General features: G+C 41.8%; 1 protein-coding gene across 1 annotated transcript in view; it reads left to right on the top strand.

Annotated features, from left to right (window-relative positions):
* The window catches only part of TNNI3K (TNNI3 interacting kinase), a 310,118-nt gene extending 285,721 nt beyond the window's left edge, over positions 1 to 24,397 (top strand). Inside the window, exons 25-26 of the mRNA XM_059689176.1 lie at positions 20,388 to 20,467; positions 23,896 to 24,397. Of these exons, the coding sequence (XP_059545159.1) occupies positions 20,388 to 20,467; positions 23,896 to 23,972 (157 nt within the window). The 3' untranslated portion in view covers positions 23,973 to 24,397. The remainder of the gene's footprint in view (positions 1 to 20,387; positions 20,468 to 23,895) is intronic.
* The last annotated feature ends 2,163 nt before the right edge of the window (positions 24,398 to 26,560 follow it).

Below are 26,560 nucleotides of genomic sequence, written 5' to 3'. Positions count from 1 at the left end.
GGGTAAGTACCTGTGTTGACCATATGATCTACTGTTTATAACTCATAGTGGCAACCTCAACCGGAGCCCATTTTTTAAATGAGGAAGCTAAGGATTAGAGAGTGACTTGTAAGGAAAGCAGCCAATAAGCAGAAAGAGGATTTGGGACACTACCAGGGGTGGGCAAACTTTTTGACTTGAGGGCCACAATGGGTTCTTAAACTGGACCGGAGGGCCAGAACAAAAGCATGGATGGAGTCTTTGTGTGAACTAATATAAATTCAAAGTAAACATCATTACATAAAAGGGTACAGTCTTTTTTTTTTTTTTTTTAGTTTTATTCATTTCAAACGGGCCGGATCCAGCCCGCGGGCCGTAGTTTGCCCACGGCTGGCACTAGACCATCTGAAGCCAAGAGTTCACGGTCTCAATCACTAAGCCAGTGGTTCTCAAATTTTAGTGTGCATCAGAATCATCTGGGAAACTTCTTAAAGCACAGGTTGCTGGGCTCATTCCCAGAGTTGCTGATTGGGTAGGTGTGATGAGGAATCAAACATTTGCATTTTTAACCTGTTCCCAGGGGATGCTGAGGCTGATAGTCCAGCTACCACACATGGAGAACCACTGCTCTAAGTGATGCTTAATGCAATCATCTTTGACTGTGTCCAACACACAGGAGGGAGCCATTCAAAGTTTTTGAGCCAGTGGTAACCTGGCCAGAGTTCTGCTTTTGAAAGATTAATCTGGCAGCTTTGTATAGGGTACTAGAGGACAGATGGCAGCGCAGGAGGTTCCCAGCTAAGACAAGTAGAAGCAGAGAGGGGAATAGATGTTGAGAAATATTGGCTCAGTGGAGTGGAGTGAGAGGATTTGCTGATTGATTGAGGAGAAAGGGGTCATTGCAGGTGACTCTCAACTTTTTGACCCAGGTGACTAGAAGAATTGTTGAGCCATTCATAGAAGTTGAGAGGACAGAAGGGAGATCTACCTTCTTGTGTATTGTGTCTCGGGTTTCCACATAACTTCCTACCATTTGCTCCCTTTATATATTGCTTTTATTTGTGAGAGTTTTACTGCATTTTCCTTCTTCTTCTCTACCTATGGGACTGATGTAGCCAAAAGGCAACCACAGACATTTGCTCTCTGCTGAGAAGCTGTCCTTATTCTAGAGGATAAGTCTTCAACATCCCCCATCAACGCCTCCTTTCCGGCATGGCAGTGGAGTTAATGCTCTGCTCAAGGATCTTAGTGGGATCTGCTAATCATGACTAAGTTTATGGTTTCTGTGTTGCACCTGCAGCCTATCTGGGGTGCACACTGTCAGTGACGGGGGCCTCATAGTCCATCATCAACAGCGTTCAAAATAATACCTGTTTTTTGAGTTCGAAATTATTGTATTTTTTAAATCTCATGTTTAGCTTTTGTGAAATTTCATTTCCATAAATAAAGTATGGATTTTAAAACACTATTTACCAATATGCATCTTTGAGGAAATATTTAGTTTTCAATTTGAAACAAATTACTTTACCTAAACAGTGCAATATTTAAAAGTCCTTAAATTGATTTTTTCTAAACTAAAATAATAAGGAAGCTAGAAAAATAGGAAAGAAAACTTCTGAAAATCTCTTTGTAAAATAAATGGTTCTACAAAACAATCCTGCAAAATGTATCTTTAAAAGAACATTTGATGTAATACATGGAATTTTTCCTAAATAAAGGCAGAGATCCAGAAAGAGGATATATTATGGCTGAGATAAACCAAAGATTAACATTTATAATGTTCACCATTCTATTGTGAAATGTTTGTTATCTCTACCTGGATTATGAATGACAATTTGTTTTGTCCCCAAAATTTTCTGAACTAGGATCTCTAGTGTAAAAATATAACAGCATGACATTTAAATATACTTATAGAATTCATTTGCCTCATACTTTGCTGAAAAACTCGAGACCACTTCCCATGATTGCCACCATCTTTCTAGGTCTCTTCAAGCCCCCCCTAAAACTTCCTTCTTTGGAGTAGCAAATCATTGATAAGGACTCACTGTATTTCAGTCTGGGGGGGATATAGTGATCAAATGGACCCACAGAGCTGGTGAATAGGCTATTTCAGCAAAAAAACCATGATACATTTTATATGAGGGGCACAAGATCAGATAATGAATGAATGAATGAATGAATGAATGAATGAATGAAGAAGTGAGTGAAGGATGTATTTCTACTTAAATATTAAGTGTTTAGAGCCTTGAGAATAAGTAAAAGTTTCTTTCAAAATCTGTGCTCCTCCATACATATGCCATTTCTGCTATGAATCTTAACTACACCAAAGTCCAGAGTGATTATAAGTCTGTATCCACCTGTTGTTAATCTTCCAAACAGGTAGCTGGATTCCAGACAGAGCCAAACATCCAGGTGAGGGAGATATATCAAGATCCTTCCAAACATAGGCGACAGAAAGTAATTATCATCTGCCTCAGCTCCTACCCTTCTCCCTTCCTGACTCTCCTGCTGAGAGTCACTGGCCAGGGGTTGTTCTTTTTTCTTTCTTTCTTCCTTCCTTTCTTCCTTCCTTTCTTTCTTTCTTTCTTTCTTTCTTTCTTTCTTTCTTTCTTTCTTTCTTTCTTTCTTTCTTTCTTTCTTTCTTTCTTTCTTTCTTTCTTTCTTTCTTTCTTTCTTTTTTAAACCTGGTTTAGCTGTATTGGAAACTTAGAACAGGTGAAGCATTCAGGCCCATGATGAATCGGGGCTGTAGACTCAACGGCTTCAAAGAGAGACATTTAGGGCAGTTCTGTGCTTGGAGCTGCTGCTTGCACTTGCTAACAGCCAGAATCCAAAGGAGGCAGCTGCTGCAAAAGCACATAAATAGAAGAAGCGTGTTCCCAGCGTTCCTATGGGAACCCACCGCAGTTCGGATTACCCGTTCCCTAGACACGGCTTCCTTTCAGCTGGGTGTCTTATATTAAAAGGGAGACCAAGGGGTACACTTCCAGAGTGGTGCTTGGGGGATATTTGTGGTTGGAGTTGCATGACTAATTCTCACAACACAGTATGGAAGGATTACTCCTGAGGATATTATACATTTTAAGAGTAGCATGAAAACGAGGGAAATCTGTCTTTTTTCTTCATGTTCCAAAAATATAAGTGGTTTATTTTTTTAGCCCCTAAAGTGTGTGTGTGTGCGTGTGTGTGTGTGTGAGTGTGTGTGTGTTAGAGGGACAGACAGACAGAGTCAGAGACAGAAATGTCTAAGGAGGCAATCCAAGAATAGCATTCATTTTATTCAAATATTCAAATAACATTGGAATATCAATTGTGTGGTTCAAAGCTGGATTTAAATTGGTGTTTATACAGGTTCAAAATGAGTTGTCTTCTTACCTTAGCTCCGGACCTCAGTGGAACTTTGACTGTAAAGGGAATTCAAGATTAGACTGGGAACCCTTAAAACCCAGCACTGCATGATCCAAAGCTTCAAGAGTTTCATGCCCAGCAGCACGAATTTCTAACATCAAGTCCAGCTGTCCACTAGAGATGGAAAAATCCAAATTCCCACTGAGAGGGAAGAGCCCCACGTGTCCCCTTCACTCCAGCGGATCACAGGGCTCTCTGTAACACAGGGACACTGCAGAGCAAGGAACAGTGAGCCCCATGTGGGTTCCAGTCCTCCTCCCTGTTCCTGGCCAGGTCATCCCCCTCAGGCAAATTACCTGACCTTTGTGCCCTTCAGTTTCTTCATAATAACAATAATTCATCATCATCATAATACCCATCCCACCTGCCGGGAAGATTAAATGTTAAATTAATGTGAAATAGATATTCCAACACCTATGATTTAAAAAAAATACTTTTATAGACATTATCCTAACTGATACTGCTGTGAAACGTATGGCTTTGTAAGGACAAGTATTACAGAACTGTGAGTGCCATAGTTGCGTCCTGCTATATTCACTGGGTTATGTATCTCAGAGGACAAAGGTATTTCTCTCAAGCCATGGCTCCAAAGGCATGGGTGAATTTGGAATTCTTGCTCTCACTAGAGAAGGGTTTTTGAAAAAGTTTGACATATGGCAAGAGCCCACTGTGGCCAAGCCACAATTACAATCAGGTAATTTTGGCTGCAGTGTCCACAAAGCTCCAGTGGATTGTTCCATGTAAAAAACTTTAAAACATACAGTAACTATGTGGTAAGTGGCCCCAGAGAGTACCTGGAAGCACGTGGAAGAGCCTTGGGTATTTTAGCAGCCTGGTCTCTGCCCCATTGAGCGGGTGATGGAACCGGCAGAGGGGATGTCCTGTGGACCTTCCGCCCATTCAATTATTTAATAACTATTTTATTTAACACGGGCTGTGGGCTGAGCACTGGGGGAGACAGCAAGTAAACAAAGCAATGACCAACAATGTCTGGCTCTTCCAACAGGAGGGGCAAAGCCTCTACACCTGGCACTGTGTGGACGCCAGGGCTGCTGCCTGCTCCCACTGGCTGTGGCCAGACCTGTGGTAGGACTAACTGGTGACTCACTGAGGGGCCTCCACAAAGCCATTCCTATTCAAAAATTGTACAAGAAAATGTATTATCAAAAAGCCACAATCTCTCTAGAAAGAAGCTCATAAAAGATTTCCCATTATTCTCAGTCTGGAGGCTATGCGCATTCTTTAATTTAATAAATTCACTTGTTTAGCAAATACTTATCCAGATCTTACACTTCTAGGCTCTGTCATACAGCAGCAAATACACAAATAATCTCTGCCCTCATCGAGCTATTGTTCTAGTGGAGGAGAGTGATAGACTTTTTTAAAGTAAATTATGCAGTATATTAAAGCAAGGGTGTGGGATAAAGGAGCGCAGAAAGAGATGTGCTTTGCAATTTTAAACAGCACGGTCAGAGAAAGCCTCACCCAGAAGTAACATTTGAGCAAAGATGTAAACACAGCGAAGGAGAAAACCACAGGCCCCTGGGGGAGAACATTCCAGTTTGTGGGAGCAGTGAGCACCAATTTCCCGAGGCGAGATGAAGCCTGCGAACTCGGGGAAAAGCCGGGAGACCAGAAGGAGCAAAGTGACCACAGAGGAGAGGAATAGGAGACAAAGCGGAGAAACCATGGGGGTGGGGCCGATTGTGAAGGAGGTGCAGGCCTTGGGGAGGACCTGGGCATTTACTAAGGCCCAGGTGCTGCCACTGCAGGGAACTGAGCAGAGAAGCGACAGTGTTAGGCTGCTTTCTGAAAGGATCATTCTACTGGTTGTACTCTACGGCACTGAGAGGAATGGTAGGCAATTAGTTTGCTCTTTAAACCTGCTTCCCTCTCATTCAATTATTTAATAAGTATTTTATTTAACATGGGCTGTGGGCTGAGCACTGGGGGAGGAAGCGAACAAAGCAGTGATCAGCAATGTGATCAAGAACATGCTGAAGAGGGCAGCTAACCAAGTGTTAGGAAGAAGGAAGCTGCAAGATGAGCACCATTATTCAATGGAAAAAGAGAAAGGAAGAATGCTTTAGGCAGAAATGGTAATGAGAATGAGAGTAATATGTCTTGGGATTCTTTTACATCATTTTCATGTATATCACTGCACAATCCACCCCAAAATCCTACATATGTGATAGGTACTATTATTATCCTCCACTGTACAGAGAGGGAAAATGAGGCACAGGAAAGTTAAGGAACCTGGTCAAAAGCTACACCTGGGCAGTGCAGGTGCCAGTGCTGGAAGCCTGACTCTGTCTGACTCAGACCTTGTGCTCCTAACCACTTGGCAAACCTGCCCAAGGACTGGGGCTGAGAGATGAAGCTGGAGAAATGACCAGGACTGCAGTTCTACCAAATTCGTTATTTAAATGTATTGAGAACCTATTCTGTGCCGGGCCTCAAATGCCAGGGCTACAGAGATAAATAACAAAGCATAGCTCCCATTCTGAAGGAATGTGCAGTCTGGTGTGCCACATGTCAAGGCTTAATAAATACCAAAGCAAAACTGACCATGGAGGCCCAGCAGTGCGGAGGCTCAGAGCACTTCTTACAGAACCCAGTCATGTACCTGCCAACACAGAGGGCAGGAGCACTGGCCTGCTCAGCAGGAAATACCAACCCCTGGTGGCCCCAGGATTCAAAGAAGGACACAGCACGTCACAACAGAGTGGGTAGGAATGTATCCCCCCCACCCCCTGCCCTTTATGGGCAGGAGAAGAGTTTTTTCCATGAGAGCAAGGCACCTTAGCAACATAATACCATTTTGCTATTCAGGGTCTGACAGCAAAGAATACACAGAGGAGAAGGGGAAAGCTTTGGTGGTGTGTGATGAGGCAAAAGGTCCCAGAGGTTTGGCATACATGCACTTGTAACATTACAACAAACATTGCTGGTAATTTGTAACCTCCTTAGGGTTTTTCAAATGGTTTGTGAAGATCAATGTTCTGCATGTTCAAAGAGTTTAGGGAGTTTTCAACCTTCCCATCCAGACTGGCCTGTCATAAAGAACAAAAGAACATGGAATTTCTTGCAGGGATCTGAATTCACACAATGGAGCCTAGAGATGTAACATCATCAAAGATGGACTTTGAACTTTCATCAAATCGAAAGGAGAAACGAATATGTACTCCTTTATAGGTGCCTATCTAGTTGCTGCTTTTATCTTTAATCAATAAAATTGGACTTTTGATTTTCATTTATGTACCCACACAGTGGCCATTATTATAAAGTAGTAGTTAAAAGCTTGGGCTTAGATGGATCTGAGTTCAAATTCAAGTTCTACCATGTATAAGCCATGTGATCTTGGGCAAGTTAGTTGGGCTCTCCAAGCTTCAAATATCTCATTTATAGGATGAAAATAAGAATGTATAGTGTTGCCGTGAGGATTAAGTGAGAATACGATTTGTGCATGTCTTATATACAGTAAACACTGAATAAATGTAAACTATGTATTTTTTCCTTTTGCTGTTAGCACATTCATTTTAGTCTTTATTATTCAACTTCTAGGAGAAACAAATTGAAAGGTGAGTGGAGATTCTTCCATTAAGATAGAATTGTCTGGCCCCAAAGTGGAGGGCCCCTTAGGGCAGAACCCATATCGGGTTTACCTGTTGCTCTAAAGGAGAGGTTGATAAACTATGGCCCAGGGGCCAAATCCAACCCCCAGCCTGTTTTGTGTGTGTTTTTTTTAGTGGAATACAGCCTCACTCATTTGCTTACACATTGTCTATGTCTGCTTTTGTGCTACAACAGCAGAGCTGAATACTTACATCAGAGACCATACAATCTGCAAAGCCTAAAATATTCACTATCTGACCCTTTCCTGGAAAGTTGTTCTGACCCCTGCTCTAGAAACATAAAACATCCATTCTCTCCAAGTCCCATAGCTCTAAAACTGCACACATTGGAAACTCATCTCCCCATGGAAAAATATAAAGGCTACCTTCCAGGAGTCAACACATTTATTCTGACTAGTCAATGCCAGGGGCTGAGTGAGGTCCCAGAGAATACAAGGACTAATAAGGGTCCATTCCCATGAACAATCCAGAGTCCAGTTGTGGATCCGATGAATATGCATCATGAGACAAGTTCTGTGCCAATGATGAGAGCAAATCGTTGGGTCAGCACTGAGGCCACTGTAGTTGCGTCTCCTTTTCCATGGGGCCATCACTCTGACAGAAGAGGTGAAGTTTGAACAGAGACTCTCTCCACTGTGCTCGGTTTCACTTTCCTATCTGTAAGACTGCCCGGAGAACCACTGGTTGCGTGATGAAGGCTATAGCAGAGAATCATTCTCAGATTTCCCTGGCAATGATGTGGAAGGTGATATGGGCTGGACAGGGAACAGGAACTGGTAGACTTCTGCAGAGTTCACTGCTCTAATGCATGCAACAGTCATAGAATACAGCTTGTCCCTGAGAGTGGCTAAAGACATGGAAGGAGGTTGCTCTAGCCGGTTTGTTCAGTGGTTAGAGCATCAGTGCTCAGACCAAAGGGTCTCAGGTTTGATTCTCGGTAAAGTGCACGTACCTGGTTGCAGGCTCTATCCCTGACCCTGGTCAGGCTGCATGTAGGAGGCAACCAATCAATGTGTTTCTATCACATTGATGTTTCTCTCTCTCCCCCCTCCCTCTTCTTTCTAAAAAAATCAATGGAAAAAAAAATGTCCTTGTGTGAGGATTAAAAAAACAAACAAAAGAAATGGAAAGAGGTTGACCAATAAATTATAGGTAAATAAACAAAGATAAACATGAAGAAAGTTTCATCGTTCATTTATTCAGTAATTTATTTAATACATATGTATTTGGTACCTAGTACATGACAATTAGTTTAATGCACTAGGGATCAAGGCACATTAATAAGCAAGATGGAAAGTTCCTGCTGTTATGCAACTGATATTCTAGTCAGGAGAGGCAGGCCATCTTAATTTAAGTTCCTCCAAAAACAAGGATTTGAGCGTAAATTGCTTTTGGGGGACATGATTTCAAAAGCATAGTAAGGAAAAAGAAGGAAGAAAAGTAAATAAGGGGTATGTTAATGAATAAGCCACTGCTATGGGTAACCCAGGCTTAACCTCATTTTGCAACCTCCAGGGGAATAGAACATGCCTTAGAATTGTCAAAGGAACATTAGCTCCCTCTGCCCTCCTTTAAGAATAGAGACACAGGAAACAATGAGGGTGTATAGAAACCTCTGAAGGTGACTTTTGAAGTAGTTCAGGTCTATAAACAGTACTGTATCTGCCTACACAGGTGACAAATGATGAATAAATATATAAGAAACCTGAGATGGTTTAGTTCGGAACCTGAGATGGTCGGATAAATGCTATCCGACAAAGCAAACAGGTTGGTGGGATAAACAGTGACTGAAAGGCAAGCTTAGATGAGGTGGGTAGAATGAAAAAAAACAAGTAAGACCATGGGAAAAAGCATTCAGGAGAACTAAAAAGCAAGTGTAGAGTTCATATGGCAGGAACAAAGAAATAGAAGGAGAAGAAATAGAAGGTGAACAGAGGGTAGGAGGCAGGGGCAGAGTGGTACAGAATAAAGTCCCAGGTAGACAAGTAAGAAGCCAGACCACAACAGCTTTACCAACCCAGACAAAGCATTAGGATGTCGTTCTATATATGTTGACTGGTCACAGGGATTGTGAGCAGGGACATAACATGTTGTGATTAACATTTTGTTGTTGTTGTTAATACTCATCTGAGGATATTTTTCCACTGATTCTTAGAGAGAGTGGAAGAGAGAGGGAGAGACAGAGAGAAACATCGATGTGAGAGAATCACATCAATTGGTTGCCTCCTGCAGGAGCCCTGACCAGGGCCTGGGCCAGGGAGGAACCTGCAACCAAGGTACGTTCCCTTGTCCCGAATCGAACCCAGGACCCTTTAATCCGCAGGCAGACATTCTACCCACTGAGCCAAACCAGCGAGGGCTGATTAACATTTTTAAAAGTTCATCCTTGTTGCTCTTCTCTCTTTCCTTCTCTTCTGTTCCTAAACAGTTTAGTGCACAAGCCATTAGACAGGGCTGGGCAAGGTCAGCCTCCCCATAAGGGACAGAGCAGGATATCTGACTCTGAGGCAGGTGCAGAGAATATCTATGAGGGTGGTGAGGACGGTGGGTGGCAGCTACATGGCATGACGTGTTGGAGCCAGAGCTGGGAGAGGAAAGGGTCTCCACAGGGGCTTGGGGCTGCCCAGCCAAGGTTCTAGAGTCCAGGTACAGCAAGGAACCTGAGAAGAATGAGAAACATCGCTCAGTGCTGAGTTTTGGAGCCCAAGATAGAGGAGGAGGGCAGGCAGGTGGGGAATAGACCAAAGAAGGGTGTTAGAACACAAGGGGGCAAGAAAGGCATCCACACATTGGAAACAGTGGGTATGGGATGTTGGAGCCCACGTGGGATAAAGGAGGTATCCGTGTGTGTGTGTTGAGGGATGGGATTGTGACAGCAATGGAAGATTTGTACATTCAGAGGCATTGATTAAATAAGTAAATACATTAAGGAGTATGGGAACCAGGTTTCTCACGATCACAGAAGAGACATATAGATATGGGAATGGAGAAAACTGGAATGGGCCCTGTGATGTTGATTGGAATTGGAGATATGGGTATGAATTTATAATTTGGGAGGAGGGAGATCTAAAAATGTTTACACATGGATGTATATCCATACATGTTGTCTAGCTTTGCCTACTTGATGAGAAGGCCTGGGAGCAGCAACACTTCAAACGGCAAAGAGCACACCAAGCACTTCTAAATTCTCCACCCAAAGGAAACAGTGTTTTGAAGAAATGGTAGATTCCAGGGTTGGGACAAGGAATGTACAAAACAAGCCAGGAACATCTTATGTGGGAAAGTAAAGAGGTACTCAGAGAAAGATGGGTGTATCTCAAAGGGAGAGCTGCTCGATTTCCTAGGTCTTTACACATACCTCTATGTAGCCCTACCCCTGTCCCCGGGAACCCTCTTCCCTGGGGACTCTTGCTTGTCCTTTTCCTATGTGTGGAAGGTACCTCTTAGAGCAAGTACCAGGTTCCCAGGCACTGAAATCCATCTCTACATACTTACATCATGCTTACATCACTATCTACCCCAGAGAGTAGAATCCATGCCCATAATGCTCATATCTGTACCCTTAGCACTTAGCATAGCACTTGACATTGTGCTTGATAAACAACATTGGAGAGAGAAAGACAAATGAGGTTATAGGTGTAAATTTAGAAATCGTTTCTAGAGCCAACAGAGTTAAGTGGGGGAAGCAGGAGATTTGGACGCTGCGTGGCCTAGGTTTGAATTACAGCTGTGTGACCCTGGACAAGACTTAAACTCTCTGAGCCTGCTTTCCTTCACATGTAAAATGGGTTGTCAGGTGGAGCCAATGTAATAAAGTTTGTAAGGCACGTAGCAGGTACACAGCAGATTCTAGTTTCTTTTTCCCCCTTAAAAATAAGAATAAAAGCCATCAAAGAAGACTAGAAGTTCAGGACTCTAGGTTATATTCCTGACTTCACTGTAACCTTGATAGATGAACCTGGATACGTTATTTTACTTCACAACGCTTGTTGGTAAAGTGAGATGTGGAAAAGTGAAGGAGTGAGGAGTGGGCTTTATGACCATCCTGCTACCAAGATCTCAGAGCTCTAAAATTGTAAATGCTTTCCTTTTTTTGGATGATGAGTACAAAAGGTAAAGGTTAAGAAAGATTTTGTGATATTTAAAGCATGTTCCTCAGTTTTAGCAGTCAAGGCATGCGACGTCCATCTTACGCTGGATCGTATCATTGACTCATTTATACCTGCTTAAAGTATAGGTAACTTGAGAAGTGGTGGTGGTGTTAAGCTACTATTGAGCATATTAATAATTTATGAGCCATCAAGGAATTAACACACATTTTCAATTCTCACTGCATTTTTCCTTATTCATAATTCTTTTCCTAATTGCTTTTTCCTTTAAAAATGGGGGAGCTGAGACCTTGGATGTTTGCCTAATGGCTCAAACATGGCCATGACCCATTGCCAAGTCTTTTAGTCCTTTTATAGCCTGGGGACATTTGCCATTGAAAGAAAGCTGATGGGTTTGATTTTCCTGAAAGATATTTTGTACTGAACTCTGACCCCATTAAATACTTTGGCCATTGACCATTCACTGTAATGAGAGCAATAAATTTGTTTTAATTCAGGACATTATCAAGTAGGGAATATTGACAGAGACAAAATAATGTTTTGAAAACAGCCAGAATGAAATCATGAATAAATAAACATATTGAGCTTAGCTGATAAATTAACAAATGCTTATTCATAAGAGTCTGACTGGACTATTTCAAAGTTAGGCCAAAGGTGATCCCATTTCTAATGGAGTCTCTTTAGGCCAGAGAAAGGTGTACTGCACAGAAAGACATTGCAAAGCCTCAGAAGGCATTTGTTCCTCTGACAGATCTGTTTTAAATAGATCTATTTATTTTCAGCTGAATGCCAAAGGGAACAGCCAGATGACTCTAGTAGCCTTTTCTATGACAAGGCATTTATTTTCCTTGTGTAAACACCTTTATTAGGGATCTCAGAGGGCTGTTTCTTCCACCTTTCTTTGTATTAGTCGTGTAGATATTAGTGTCAAAAGAACTGAAATTCTGGTTAGAATGTTACTTGTATATGTTTCCTTTTGAGTGAGAGAAATGACTCCTAACTTGGATTTATTCCTCGTGAGGAAGGGGAAGGAAGGGGTTAGGGTGCACTGATGCCCATGCTAATATTCTCATGTAGGTAACATCATTATGACAGGTGGCCAAAGGAAACAACAAACCGCCTAGCATATTTACAAAGCTGTGAGGCCTTGAGTATGTTGCCTTATGCAAAGTCCAAATGGCTAAATCTTCCAGGTTGCAGGTAGCCTGAGGGCTCTTCAGCTGCATACAAACTAATTGGGCCAACTTGAGTGAAAGAAGAATTTGCCTGAAGTCTTTAATCATACTGGTAACTTAACAGTTTTCTGTTCAACGTAGCCCAGGGCAATGTTTAGGAGAAGGGGTCCATGCAAGATCAGCTCAGGAAAGTTTACACGAGATCAAAAACACACACACTGAACTTTCTAAAAGAAAGTGTCTCGTGTTTTGGCACCACTGCATGGGGACAGGCAAGCTGATGTTGGAAAGAAAGAAAGTAACATGTTTTATAAGATCTAGCAAAACATGAAAAAGCTGATCTGCTTTCTGGTATGATGAGGAATGTTTCTCTGTGAGAAATTGAATGTTCATCTTCATATGCAAAAGGCCCAAAACTCTGTAACTTATCACTAAGTCAGTGAGCTCCCCATATGGTAACAGACCAATAGTTTGACATATGCTATGTATGATTAAATGTAGTGTGTTTTAATAAAATAAACTGATGAACAAAAAAGATCCAGAGACATAAAAGCATGGAACAGACTGTCCAATCTCAAAGGAAGGCAGGGGTGGGTGGGTGAGTGGAAAAAGATTAACCAAGGGACTTGTACCCATGTATGCATAACCCATGGACACAGACAGTGGGGTGAAGGCCTGGGGTGGGAGGTGGGGGCAGGCTAGAAAGGGTTAATTGGGGGGAAAAGGGGACATATGCAATACTTAAAGATAAAAATTTCTTTTGTAAATGTGTGTTTTAGAAGAAAGAGCATGGACTATAAATTTGAAGATCTTTTGTTCATGTTCTGGTTTGCCTCTTACTAACTCTGTTATGCACATTATTCAAACTTTCTGAGCCCAACTTTCCACCTGCATAGAATGGAGGTAAAAGTAATGCCTTCCCAGAGACCTCATTTTTACCTCATAAAGTAAAAATGTTTTAAGCTAATCAATAGAAAAGTATGTGCAAGCTATAAAGCCCTCTGCAAATCTAAGAAATTATTATTATTATATCATTATGATAGAAGTCAATGCTCCAAGTCTTTACTTTTTATGCAGTTGCTGTAATTTCACTCTTGCTTTCAAGCCATGCAGACTATATATATATTCACTGCAATTCACCAAATCTAAGTCCCCAGCTCTGCAAAAACCACACTTGGACAAATGTGATAAAAATGGACTGTATGCCCATCTGAAGTCTTCTCTGGAATGCAATTCAGTCAGAAGCCATTATGGCACTAGCAAATATTCTGAGAATTCATGAAATCCCGCAGCCAACACCATGACTCATTGCTCCAATGCCAAAAGCATTTGGCAGGCTGTATTTGGAAGTCACAGTACTGGCTACTTTTGAGGCTTGAAATGGGTCCAGGTGGACTCATTGTGGTACTGCCTGCTATCACCCTCTGGGGAGATGGCACCAGAAGTCCTCAGAGTCTCTTCTGACAGAATTTTCCTTCTTTCCTCTTGGGCCTTGGTTAACAACATACCTTTCTGGATTAACAGATAACATCATGTTTTAGGGTTTTTCCCCACCCCTCGGGCATTGCAACATAAATATTCTACATGAATCTTATATAAAAACTTTGTGAAGCAGTCCGGATTTTTCAGTACCTAACATGCCATTTAAACCTCTAATGATGGATGTAAGTGAAAGTGACTTCTTCACACTTTTCTTAGGTTCATCCTCAATGGTGGTGTGGTTCTTCCTTTGAAACTGAGCATTAAAGGAGATCATTCTTTCAAGCAAATAGCACAGTTCAGTTACAGTTTCTTTCTTTCTTTCTTTCTTTCTTTCTTTCTTTCTTTTTTTAGTTTTTGTCATTTCAGTCTGATTTGCAGGAGGAAGTACGGACAAAATAATCATCTATGATCACTCTACATTTCCTATAAGTCAAATGGAATACATATACACAAAAAGCTACAAACACCACATGAGTTGTAGTGGTAATGTGTGGCCAGGTATGCCGTGGCATGTGTGTGGGAATCAGGCATTCAGACCTGGCCAAATGTCACACACTTCAGATAAGGAAGATAAAAAAATTTTCTGCCTGAGACGGAACTGTGAAATCTCACTCTGCCTTTCCAAAACATCAAAGCCGGTTTCACCAGTTTACGTGGTTCATGAAAACCTTTAAAGAACCATGGAATGTAAGAGATAGAGGGACCTGGGATGTCATGTCATCCAGGTGACCACTTACATCCTTCTTACAGCACCCGGGGCCATAAGATGCTCCAAACACGGTTTGAACACTTCCAGGGATTGGAGGTACTACTCCCTTCTAGAACAACCCAATCTGTGTCTGGACCATTCTATTTTTAGGAAATGGGCTATTTTGTTTTAACTATAACCAATGTCTAAGGCTCAGCTTAACCCTGTGGGTAATGTCACCTACCTGAAGTGTGTACCAGTTCTGCATGTCAGCCAGTGACAATCCAGTCTAACCATTTGTTGGCCTGGCACAACTCTCCCTTCTTAGTTACAAAGTGATCAGTGGAAAGTCTGTGCAGGGTCTGTGAAAGTACAGATGTATGTTCTAGCCTATGGATTTCCCCCTTTAAATGTATCCCCACCCAAAAGAAATAAAGCAAATCTAACATGACATCTTTATTCTTACTAAACCCATGATGGCATCTAGTAATTTGTTTAAGTGTACAGAAAAACTCTGTTTTAATATTTATTTATTTTTTCTGAAGTTTTATCTACAATGTACATTAACCCACTTACTCCTGCTTTGAAGAATTTAAGCTAGATTTGGGGTATATTCTATCTTCTAGCATTTTTCCCATGCTTCATAGCTCTTCTGTAGTTTACATTTACTTCTCCTTGGATACTTTTTGCCTAATGTGCTTGCCATGAGCATCATTTTCTCTGCATTCATTTCAGCCAAAATAGCCTCACAATTTCATTTTTAACACCCTCCTTGTCTTTGGTCAGGGTGCATAGTTCATTCACAGACCATGGGACTATTTGCAAACGTGCTAGTTTGTGCTGACAAGCCATGGTCTAAATGGCATGCACACACGAATGTACAAATCGCCTATGTGGACTTGGGTGAGAACTAGCCTAAGTAACAGACAGTCTGCTGGGTAGTCTACACCTATAAAGCATGGACTGAGAAGCAAGAAATATGTTTTCAATTTTGGTTCTGTTCTTCATTCTAGATAAATTATTCATTTCCTAGTGCAACTTTGTAGGAGACAATGGCTGATGATTATGCTGATCTTTACATATACATCACAGAGCTTATATGAACTGTTTAGCCTAAAATGACTGAAACATTTTTAGCACTAAAATAAGATACAGCAATATGATGTGATAGTATGCAAAAGGTAACCTAAGGACCATATTATTCACTTTGAGAGAGAAAATTTCATTCCATTCTCACAAAAAGTATACCTGAAATGACCCATATAATATTATATATTATTCACATATAGGCCTTTATATGATATACAGTATCCTTTTAGCATAAAGAAGTCTACCTAGTTGAATATTAATACTGAAACACTGCAAAATTGAGTGCCTTTCTTACCTGCCATTAGTTCACATTTACTTTCATTGAATTCATGGTGCAGCTGCATCCCTGGAAATGCTTATTTTCACTGACCACAACTTCAGCAAAGAGAGGTCCTGCTGTTTCTGTTTAAACTCTGGGCTTCTGTGAAATTTCTGCTGACATCGGGATGCACATGGGTGGAGGACAACTAGTTTCATTGATCAGAGTCTGGTTTCTTCTGCTTTGTTTGACTCGGGCATGCTTAGCTTCCATCTGTCTGTCATCCTGTAACAGCATCCAGAGCCGGAGTATGTGGTATCTCTTGGGCAGGAAGGTTAAGTCCCCTGGCACAAATCGCATTCAGCAACTGAATAAATAAGGCAGCTTGAAGATGGGCTTTTATTCATAGGAAACCAGATAGCCTTTTTGATGATAAAATATTTATTCTCTATTATCTTGTTGTTGCTAAGACTACTATGCATAGCACATTTCTTAAAAGGAACTAGGGTGCTAAAGAGGTTATAGGTATTAGTAGAGTATATTTTATTTTAAAAAATATCCTGAATGACATTCTATTGCCCAGAATTGAGTGTAGTTTGCCATTTAAAGTGGATTGAGATCACAGCATGTCCCACTTTAAGTCAATACTTTTTATTCTTCCTTTTAATCATTGCTTTCCTCTAAGAAACAGCATCTTTCCTTTATAGCTTAAGAAAGTGAGGCCAGCCTGGCCGGTGTGGCTCAGCAGTTGAATGTCGATCCAAGAACCAAGAGGTCACCAGTTCAATTCCCAGTCAGGGCACATGCTTGGATTACCGGCTCGATCCCCAGTAGGGGTGCATGCAAGAAGCAGTCTATTTATGATGTTCCTCTCTCATTGATGCTTCTATCCCTCTATCCCTCTACCTTCCTCTCTCTCTAAAAATCAATAAAAGCATATTTAAAAAATAAAGGAAAGTGAGGCCAACCCTGGCTGGTGTGGCTCAGTTCGTTGGGCATGGTCTTGTGCACTGAAAGGTTGCTGGTTCAATTCCTAGTCAGGGCACATGCCCAGGTTTCAGGCTTGATCCCCGTAGTGGGTGTGCAGGAGGTAGGAAGTATGAGGAGGTAGAGGATGGATATTTCGAGGTACTACTCTCACATCAATGTTTCTCTCTCCCCCTCCCTTCCTCTCTCTCTAAATATCAATTTAAAACATCTTAAAAAACAGAAAAATTGAGGCCAAACATGGAGTTATTTGTAAGGCAGTAAGTGAATTAATTGTGGAAATTTAGAGAAATCTAACTTCTCTGAGTGAACATTTGGCAATAACATTATTTAACATACTTGTATGATTTTAACTATTTATAAAGAGCCAGCTAAGCCCTGTGGGAGATCCAAAGGTCTTAGATAGGACCTCAGCCCCTCAAGACTATCTGCTCAGTGGGGTTCACTAGCACCCCATGCAGATCATTCTTCATTCACCAGGGCAGGCTCTGATAAGCACTGTGAAAGGAATGCAAAGAGCTAGAGGGCATGGGGTTCAGGCTGGGGGGTTCCAAGAGGACTTTGAGGAGATGCTGTCTTTGAGTTGGACCGTGATGAATAATCAAAGTAGATAACATTTATTGAGTGCTTACTAAATGCCAGCACTGTTCAAAGGACTTCAAACTTACTAACTCTTTTCATTCTCATGATGAACCTTTTAAGTCTTGTATTCCCATCTTATAGTTGCTTACATGCGGCATAGAGCAGTTAAATGAATTTGTCAAAGGCCATAGAGCTAGTAAGTGATGGAGTCAGAATTCAAATTCAAGGAGTCTGGCACTAGAATGCTCATCTTCACCACAACATCACACTGCTCCCTGTCAGGGATAAAAAAGACATCACAAGGTAGATTCAATTATGGGGGCAGCTCAGCTACCACGTGCAGTAGGGAAAATTCAGGAATGTTTGCAAAGTCCACATCCCATTAGTGTGGCTTAAACTTAGGAAAAGTCTGAGTCGGGGGGGGCAGGGGGGTTGTATAATGCAAGATACATACAAGGAGGATTGGATTTTAGAGGAATTTGAACATCAGCCTGAGGAACTACAGTGGGGAAGGTGTGTGCATGGTAAGATTTTTGTCACAGGAAGACCTTGTGAAGGGGAGGATTGAGTGACTGAAGAGAAGGACATCACTTAGGGATCTATTAGTTAATTAAACCATTCAAAAACTAATTTTTTTGTGTGTCTCCTATGTTCCAGGCACTTTTCAGAGTGTTGAGTATGTAGCAGAAAATAGGGAGACAAATAAAAAAAAAAAAAGAAAGAAAAGAAAATAGGGAGACAAGATAGACAAGGCTTCCAACCTCATTTTGTAAAAGAATATGGACAGTATGTAAATAAATGGATAAATAAGCAAGATAATTTTATGGAATTCTGAAAGAAAGAAGTTGATGTGATGTGATGGAAAGTGGCCATAGGCAGAGGATGGCCACTTTGGAACAGTGGTCAGGGAAGACCTCTCTGAGGAGGTGACATTCCAAACTGAGGCCTGGATGGCAGAGGAGCCAGGCATGGGCGAAGGCAGAACAAGGGTCCAGCCAAACAGGATTTGGGTTCATCTAGCATTCCAAGCAGAGTCAATGCAAAAGCTCTGGATTGAGAAGGAGCTTAGAGAGTTGATGGGACAGAAAGGATGCCCAAAAGAAGTGCTTAGCACAAGCTGGGGAGTGGCGTACCTGCAGAGGCCTTGTCGAGGAGGGTAAAGCATTTGCATTGTATTCTAAATGAACTGGGAAGCCAACGAAAGGTTTTCAGTAGGCAATAGCTTCATCCGTTGTATATTTTGAAAAGGTCACTCTGCATAGTGCACAGAGATGGATTTTAAGGGGACAGGAGTTAAAGCAAGAAGATCAATTAGGAGCCAAATTGCAGAAGTCCAGACAAGAAAGAGATTATATGGCCTATACCTTGAGGGAAGAGAGAGATGGATAGATTAAGGTTACATTTTGGAGGCAGAGCTAAAACTTTTTGACTTAGGTGAAGGATGTGCGAAAAAGAAAGGTACCAAGCAAGGATGATCCCAAAAAATTTTGGCTTAAGTAACTGAATGATGCAGTGGCAGGAACTGAGACGGAGAGAAGTAGCTTGGGGACAGGATATTAAAACTTCTGCTGTGGACATTGTGAGGGTAGTCCTGGAGATAACTGTGCAGCTTATTTGAGAATGCTGAAATGTGGGTAAGACAGATATCTAAGTAACTGACCGATGTGATGAAATATTAGTGTGAGGGTTTTGATAACTTTAGGTTTTGAGTCTGAAGAAGTGGGAAGGTGGCAATGCCATAAATCAAAATGATAAAAGGGTAAGAGGAGTGTAGGGAAAAGGAGGATTAATAAAGGCCAGGAATCTGGAAGAAATTCCCTTTTGAATAGTGGATCAGCACACATGCTTTGGAATATGAGAAACTTGGGTTTGATTTCTACATGAGCCATTTATCAAACCTGTGTGTTATTCAATTGCTCCATCCTCAGTTTTCTAATCTATAAAAGGAGAGAAATGATTTGATAATGCTAAGATAATGATAAAGATTAAATGAGATTATGTATGTATGTAAATGATTAGTACACAGGAAGCACGCGGCATATATTATTGTCACGCTCTTTTAATTGCCACCATAACAATAATAATACCTTCTGGGATGTATTTGATTTATATTGGTTATTACTAAGGTAGTAATGTTGTGGTTATTAGTTTCTTTAAAGTAAGGCTTGCAAGCATATTAACCCAGATTTTAGATTCAGTGATCCTTTTTGTTATATTTAATTATTAAAACAAACTCAAAATTATTTAGGTACTTATCCCATCTAAATAAACTGAGGGTCAGAAAGGGTGACATGCCCAAGGTTACAGCCTGGAATTCTAGCCTACCTGGAGGAGCCAGGGCTCACACTAGATCTGACTTACTCCAAATACAGTAGCCCTCCTTCCCTCTTATCCACAGGAGATACATTCCAAGATCTTCAATGGATGCCTGAAATCATAGATAGTACCAAACCCTACATATACTATGTGTTTTTCCCATGTATCCATACTTATGGTAACATTTACACTATTCTTGCACTTTGGGGCTGTTTCAGTAAAACAGGGGTTACTTGAGACAAACACTGGGATACTGCGACCATAGGTCTAATAGCCAAGATGGCTACTAAGTGGATAAGGAGAGGGTAGCATATATCGTATTACTGAGGGATTCTACTCCAAGTCATACTCCTTGGGCAAGTGGTTATACTGGACAAATGGATGATTCAATTTAAGATTCATAGATTGTTTATTTCTGGAATTTTTCATTTAATATTTTTATACTGTGTTTGACCATGGGTCACTGCAACCATGGGAAGCAAAATCATGTATGGTATATGGGGGAACCACTGAAATTCTGAACCCTCCCCTGAATTGGTAAAAAACACATTTGTTTCAGTTTGCCAGTTCTCTGGGATCTATGCTGAATGAAAAAAATCTGTTTTATAAAAATGTTCTTAGCAAACCACCACCATGGTTTTCACAGTGTGAAACAGTGCATCTCCTTGAATTTTCCAGTGCTGGGCAGCGTTCCCCTCAGGGCCTGTCTTTGGAGGAGATGAAGAGAAACCTTCAGTTCTCACCTGTTGACAAATATGGTAAGCGTACACATTCTTCAGACTAATTAAGGAAACTGCCCAGGAAGGTGATATCTATTTGATAACGAGGTGGGAAATTTCTATTTTGTAATAACTAGAAATGAAGGTCGCTTTTAAAATATTACAAAAGTGCAAAGTTTGATCTTGAAGTTGTATAATTCTACATTTACCTTTGAGTTTAATAATGTGTGAGAGTGTGTGTGTACATACATGTGTAAGTTTGTGTGCAAGTATATGGGAGCATGTGTGCACATGGGAAAATGTACAACCCTTCTTAGGAAAATCATCTCCTGCATCCCGTGACATTTCAAACACACCGTGTTGCCACTTGACCGAGTCCATGCCTCTAAGCCACACATCACAGAGATGTAGGGAGGGAAGGAAAAAAACAAGAGAGATGAGTTTCTACACTTGCATCATATGTTGGGGGAGTGCTTCCCCTTTAACAAGTACCCAAGGGTAAAAGGTACACCCAGCCATTTCCTCCAAAAGGTGGAGAGGAAGTAAGGGCCTCACTGATGAGATCCATTTTGCACAGGACTGCTTTAAAAGGAGTTAATAAAGCTCATTGAAATCGTTAACACAGTGCTATGCAGGCCCCTGAAGCCAGAGGGTCGCCCTTATCATCAGCTGCTGTATGAATGTGCTGGGCCCGTGATGTCCTTTTTCCAATCTCTAAGCCTCAGAGGCTCTGCATTATTTGGAACGTTAGCTCAACGGGCTCATTTATTCATGGGAACTTCCTCTGACAATACGGAGGACTGAAAAAAAGTGTATGTCAGTTAAAGAGATCAGGTTTATTCCAAGCACTGGGTTTGGGGAAGAATAAGTTGGATGGCGTGTTCCCAGTGTTGTGATCTAGATGTCAATCGAGTCCCGAGGCCCTCAGCTTCGGGATCCTGACCAACGCACCCCATCTGCAGAGTATCGCTACCTCAGGCATTGGGAAGCTTTTAAGACACAGAGGGGAGAATTATTCCGGATAGATGCAGAAAAACTATGTGGGAACACATTCAAGGAAAGAAACGTTGTGCTTCTGCTCCCAACACATGCACAGAATGCAACTGAGTGCTTTTTATCATCAATTTTACTACACAATTGGCCAGTCCAGTAACAGGGGAGATGTTCTCTGAGTGTTACATGTTTGATAGATATAATATCATGTTCTCAAACTTTTACAGATGGGACTGTACAACCACAGATATATAGGGCACCCCATGAAATGTACGCTTTGACCAGGAGTCTTTCCTTTCATGATAGAGTTTCAAGATGAAGCATCTCTTTGATTCAATGATCTGTTTCTTAAAGGAAGAAGACTTGGAGTAGAATTCCGCAAGATGGAGAAATAAGACAAAGGGATGCAATAGTACAAAAGTTGCATTTTTCCATGCCTATCTGTACCAAGGGTAAAAGAAAACATGAGGGTATTTAGATAGAGTGGGAGCCCCAGTAGACAAAGAAGATATATTTACTGCCCTCCCCTAGGAACATCAGACTGTGCAAGGAAGAACCCTTTAATTGCCCTCCATTTCTACTTCATAAACCCGCTGTGGTATAACAGCAACTTTATGAACTGTTTCTCCTCCCCCCCCACCCCAAAGAGCAGGGCTAGAGTTCACCCTAAAGTGACAGAACATGTGCAGACATGGTTCAGTCTTTTCCTAAAGCCTGTGGTCAGATTTCACTTGGGTGCCCCTTACGCTGAGTGGCTACCCAAGAGCAGCAAATCTGTCCTTCAACTCTGGCAATGACAGCTTCAGTAATAAGTGACGACACCCATGCCCTGCTGATTTCGCTACCCCTCCCTGGAGGAGAGCCTGCCCACGCTGGAGGGAGGTGCGCTCACTATCAGATTTCCATTGGAGTGATGTGGGGAGAGAGGCATGGAGCATTGCAAGGCAGTAAAATCCCTTGTGGTACATCAGAAGGTTGATGACAGTAATAAAAGGATTACGACCTTATTAACACATCTATCCATGCCCGAATGCAGTCACAGTTTCAGGCTGGACAAAAGGAATATTTTTGCTCCAGGATGTCAATTTTGTTCGAGTCCACCCAGAATTAGGACTCAGGAATGTGTGTCCTGCTTCCCCTCATCTCAGCCGGGGCCAGCCCCACTGAAGGCCGGTCCGCAGCAGCAGCAGCCGCAGCTATGGCTTTCCTCACAGGAGAGTTTATATGCTGCCTAACAGATTCTGACGGAGGTCTTTCTTATGAAAATAAATGCGCCTATCCAGCTGCATATTGCTAGACGTCTTGATGCAAATGTAGATGGCTGAGTCCTGAAAACTCTGCTATCAAAGGGGAGCGAAAGCAGCAATAGGTATTGACAAATGTGCCCATTCCCCCAGAAGCAATGAATAGCTTCCTCGCTAGGAATGCAAAGGAAACTGCTTCCCTGCCTTGCCCTGAGGCCTCCAACATAGAGGCCAGATCCCGAGCCACTAGCTCGTTTTCTGGACACACCCAGGTCTATTGCTTCCATGAGCATCAAATGCCACTGGTTTTTAAACCTAAGCATTAACATCCACTTAAAAATTGGGCTCCTAGCCCTGCCTGTTTAGCTCCATGGTGGAGCATCAACCTATGAACCAGAGGTCACGGTTCAATTCTGGAACGGTCCAGGTACATGCCTGGGTTGCAGGCTCCATTGCCAGTAGGGGGCATGCAGAAGGCAACCGATCAATTATTCTCTTTCATCATTGAGATTTTTAATCTCTCTCTCTCTCTCTCTCTCTCTCTCTCTCTCTCCCTTCCTCTTTGAAATCAATAAAAACATATATATTTAAAAAAAGAAAAAACAAAAGAATTTTGGGTTCTTAGGTAGGAAAAAACAAACCAGAGCCAACCTACTCCAGAGAATGGCTCTTTCCTTTATCCCTACTGCCATCTCCACCTTCCCTTTTTAGCCATAGTGTTTTAGTGCTCATTCTGAATCAGACCCTGTACTGATTGACTTATGTGCCTTACCAACCTTATGAGTAAGTACTACTCTTTCTCCCATTTACAGATAAAGACATGGAGACTTAGAAAGGTTAAGTTGACAAACATCCCAGAAGCAGCAAATAGGGAAGCCATTGTTTAAACCCAAACTTGCCTGCCATGGAAGCCCATGGTTTTTAGCCACCATGATACTACATCTTTCTGAACTGTACCCTTCTTTATTCCAAACTCAACATTCCACCTTGCCAGCTTGGATCCAAAGCAGACAGCTAGCATGTATGTTCCTCTGGTCTCAGCTCTCTGTTTTTATTTTAAAATTTGCTTTTGTTTACAACTGCTTGCCAGCAACCCTTGTCTGGACTCTGTATCCATGAACCAGGAGAAACCGCCTGACAGTTGTGCATGGCACTGGGTGAGGCTGGTGGCGAATAATGGGGAGATGGACTCAGAGGCCAAGTAACAGCTGAACTTCTTTTCTCACGCAGGCTACGTGTCCGATCCCATGAGCCCGATGCATTTGTATTCTTGCCGGAATAGTGGCAGCTTTGAGGACAGCAGCTGACAACGTTCTGCAGAGACCTAAGGAGAGTGTTTCCCCCAGACAGACACAGCAGTTTCAACCATTGCAGACTTGCTTCCAAGTAGAATATTTTACCCTCTAAAATCTCCTTAAATTTGCTTGTTTACACCAGTCCTATTTAATTCCCTACCACAAGTTGGGCTTTGGATCCGTAGCCAAGGAATGAAATGCAAAAGAACCAAGACAGAATGTACTTGAAGAATTGGTTTTAATCTTGCAAGTGAAAAAACAAATGTGTGTTGTTACTTGGAGATGGGGCCTAAATCTGTGGTGGGCACAATTATGTTTTCCTAGACTGAATTATGTAGACTGGTGTTTGAGAGGCATGGGTTTGATTTCTTAGAATATTGTTTATTTTCTTATCTCGTTATGTTACTTTTAGTGTCCAGCTTGGTGATTAAAGATTCTTTGGTTGGTGGCATATAAAATTGGTTCAGAAGTGTGTTTCATTCCAACAAGACTGGTACTAAGTATACCTTCTTTTAGACATATTGGTAGAAAAAAAGCCATGACCTTCAGATAAAGAAACTTGCATAAATATAACACAACTATTTAGCCTCCTTTTCTACATCTTCCCAAGTTCTCTGTGCTCTGCTTGGTCAACCTGTTGCCGTCAGGAGCAAGGTGTCATAAATTTAATTGGTACAATCATGAGACTGGCCCACAAATGCAAACCTGCCATTCACAGAGTCTGACTGACATAGTGCATGGGGGGGTATCTGAGGTACCCGTTGCCTTCAGAAAATGAGAACTCTGCCCTCCATGCTTCTTTCAACCAGAAGACAGAACTGCTTCCACCAAGCAAAATAGTTTTGCCATTGAAATACAGACTTGGAAAAATAACAGGGAGGAAACCTTAAAAATTCAGTGTGTTGAGTACTGCTTTTAATATACATTTGCCAACGATACATCTAATAAGATTAGTGAAGGAAGATTGGGTGTCCTCTAAACCAAGGTTTCTAGATCTCAGCATGATTGACATTGTGGAGGGGATCATCCTTTGTGGGCTCTTCTATGCACTGTGGGATGTTTAATGGCTTTCTGGCCTCTACCCCACCCAGATTCCAGTAAGAGCTCCCTTAAAGTGCAACCACCAAAACTGTCTCCAGATGATTCTAAACGTGCCCTGTGGGACAAAATTGTCCCATGTTGGGAACCACTGCCCTAAATCCTGAGAGGACAGCTAGGGGCCCGAAAAGCAATACAGAACCTGACTCTGGCTGCATCTAGGCAAATCTGCCTTTTCCTCCTCCTGACTAATATGGGCTCATTTACAAATGGAACTGAATAGAAGTGCTGATGGTTCCTTCCTGGTGTGTGGCAAGTTCCTTCATCCTCCCCTCCACCAATTAGAAAACAGCTTTCTGTCCAGCCGGTGTGACTCAGTGGTTGTTGACCTATGAAACAAGAGGTCATGGTTTGATTCTTGATCAGGGCACATGCCCAGGTTGTGGGCTCAATCCCCAGTAGGGGGTGTGCAGGAGTCAGCCGACCAATGATTCTCTTTCATCACTGATGTTTCTCTCTCCCTTCTACTATGAAATTAATAAAAATATAAAAAAAAGAAAATAGGTTTCTTGAGGGCCATTTCTATCAGAATAGTAATTCTGCCTCTAAATCCCTCTAAGCCGTTTCTTATGACCTCTGGTTGCAAAGTCAAAAGTCCCCACATGCTCTGAATAGTTTCTGGATAGCCCAATGTGAGTCCAGGGGAAGAGGTTAAAACCATGGGACTTCTAGTTAGATGTATCCATTTGTAGCCCCCAGCCTTTTATTTCCCCACCCAATTATTATAGTCACAGGTACTCAATCTGCCATGCCAGTTTCCAAGGGGCTTTATAATAAGCAGGAATGAGGACCCTTAAACGGCCATGAGGCATAAAGCCTCTGGCAATGACAGAAAAGAGGGTAAGGGGTGGGGTGGATAAAGAGCACAGCTCCTCCTCTATTCCTCTACATTCACAGCAAGGGAAACAAACAAAAAAAAACAAATGGGACTACATCAAACTAAAGAGATTTTGCACAGCAAAGGAAACCATCAACAAAATGAAAAGACAACCTACTGAATGAGAAAACATATTTGCCAATGATACATCTTGATAAGGGGTTAATATCCAAAATTTATAACCTATAGTAATAAAAGCATAATATGCTAATTATACTGGATGTCTTTCAAGACTACCTTCCAGATGAAGCAGGGGCTGTGAGAGAAGTCTGGGTCCCAGGTGCCAGAGGGAAGCTGGTGCCAGCAGCTGGGGGAAGAAAGGCCTACTCTTGCATGAATTTCATGCATTGGGCCTCTAGTGAACTTATATAACTCAACTCACACACACACACACACACACACACACACACACAACCCAAAACACCACAATTCAATTAAAATATGTCCTAAAGAGGACATATAGGAGGCCAATAGACATATAAAAAGATCCTCAATGTCACTAATCATCAGAAAAATGCAAATTAAAATCTCACACTTGTCAGAATGGCTATCATCAATAAATCCACAAGCAACAAGTGTTGGCAAGGATGTGCAGTAAAGGGAATCCTTGTGCACTGTTGGTAGG

The sequence above is a fragment of the Myotis daubentonii genome, chromosome 3, assembly GCF_963259705.1.
Source record: "Myotis daubentonii chromosome 3, mMyoDau2.1, whole genome shotgun sequence".
Lineage (NCBI taxonomy): Eukaryota > Metazoa > Chordata > Mammalia > Chiroptera > Vespertilionidae > Myotis > Myotis daubentonii.
This window is presented reverse-complemented; position numbering and strand designations above follow the sequence as displayed.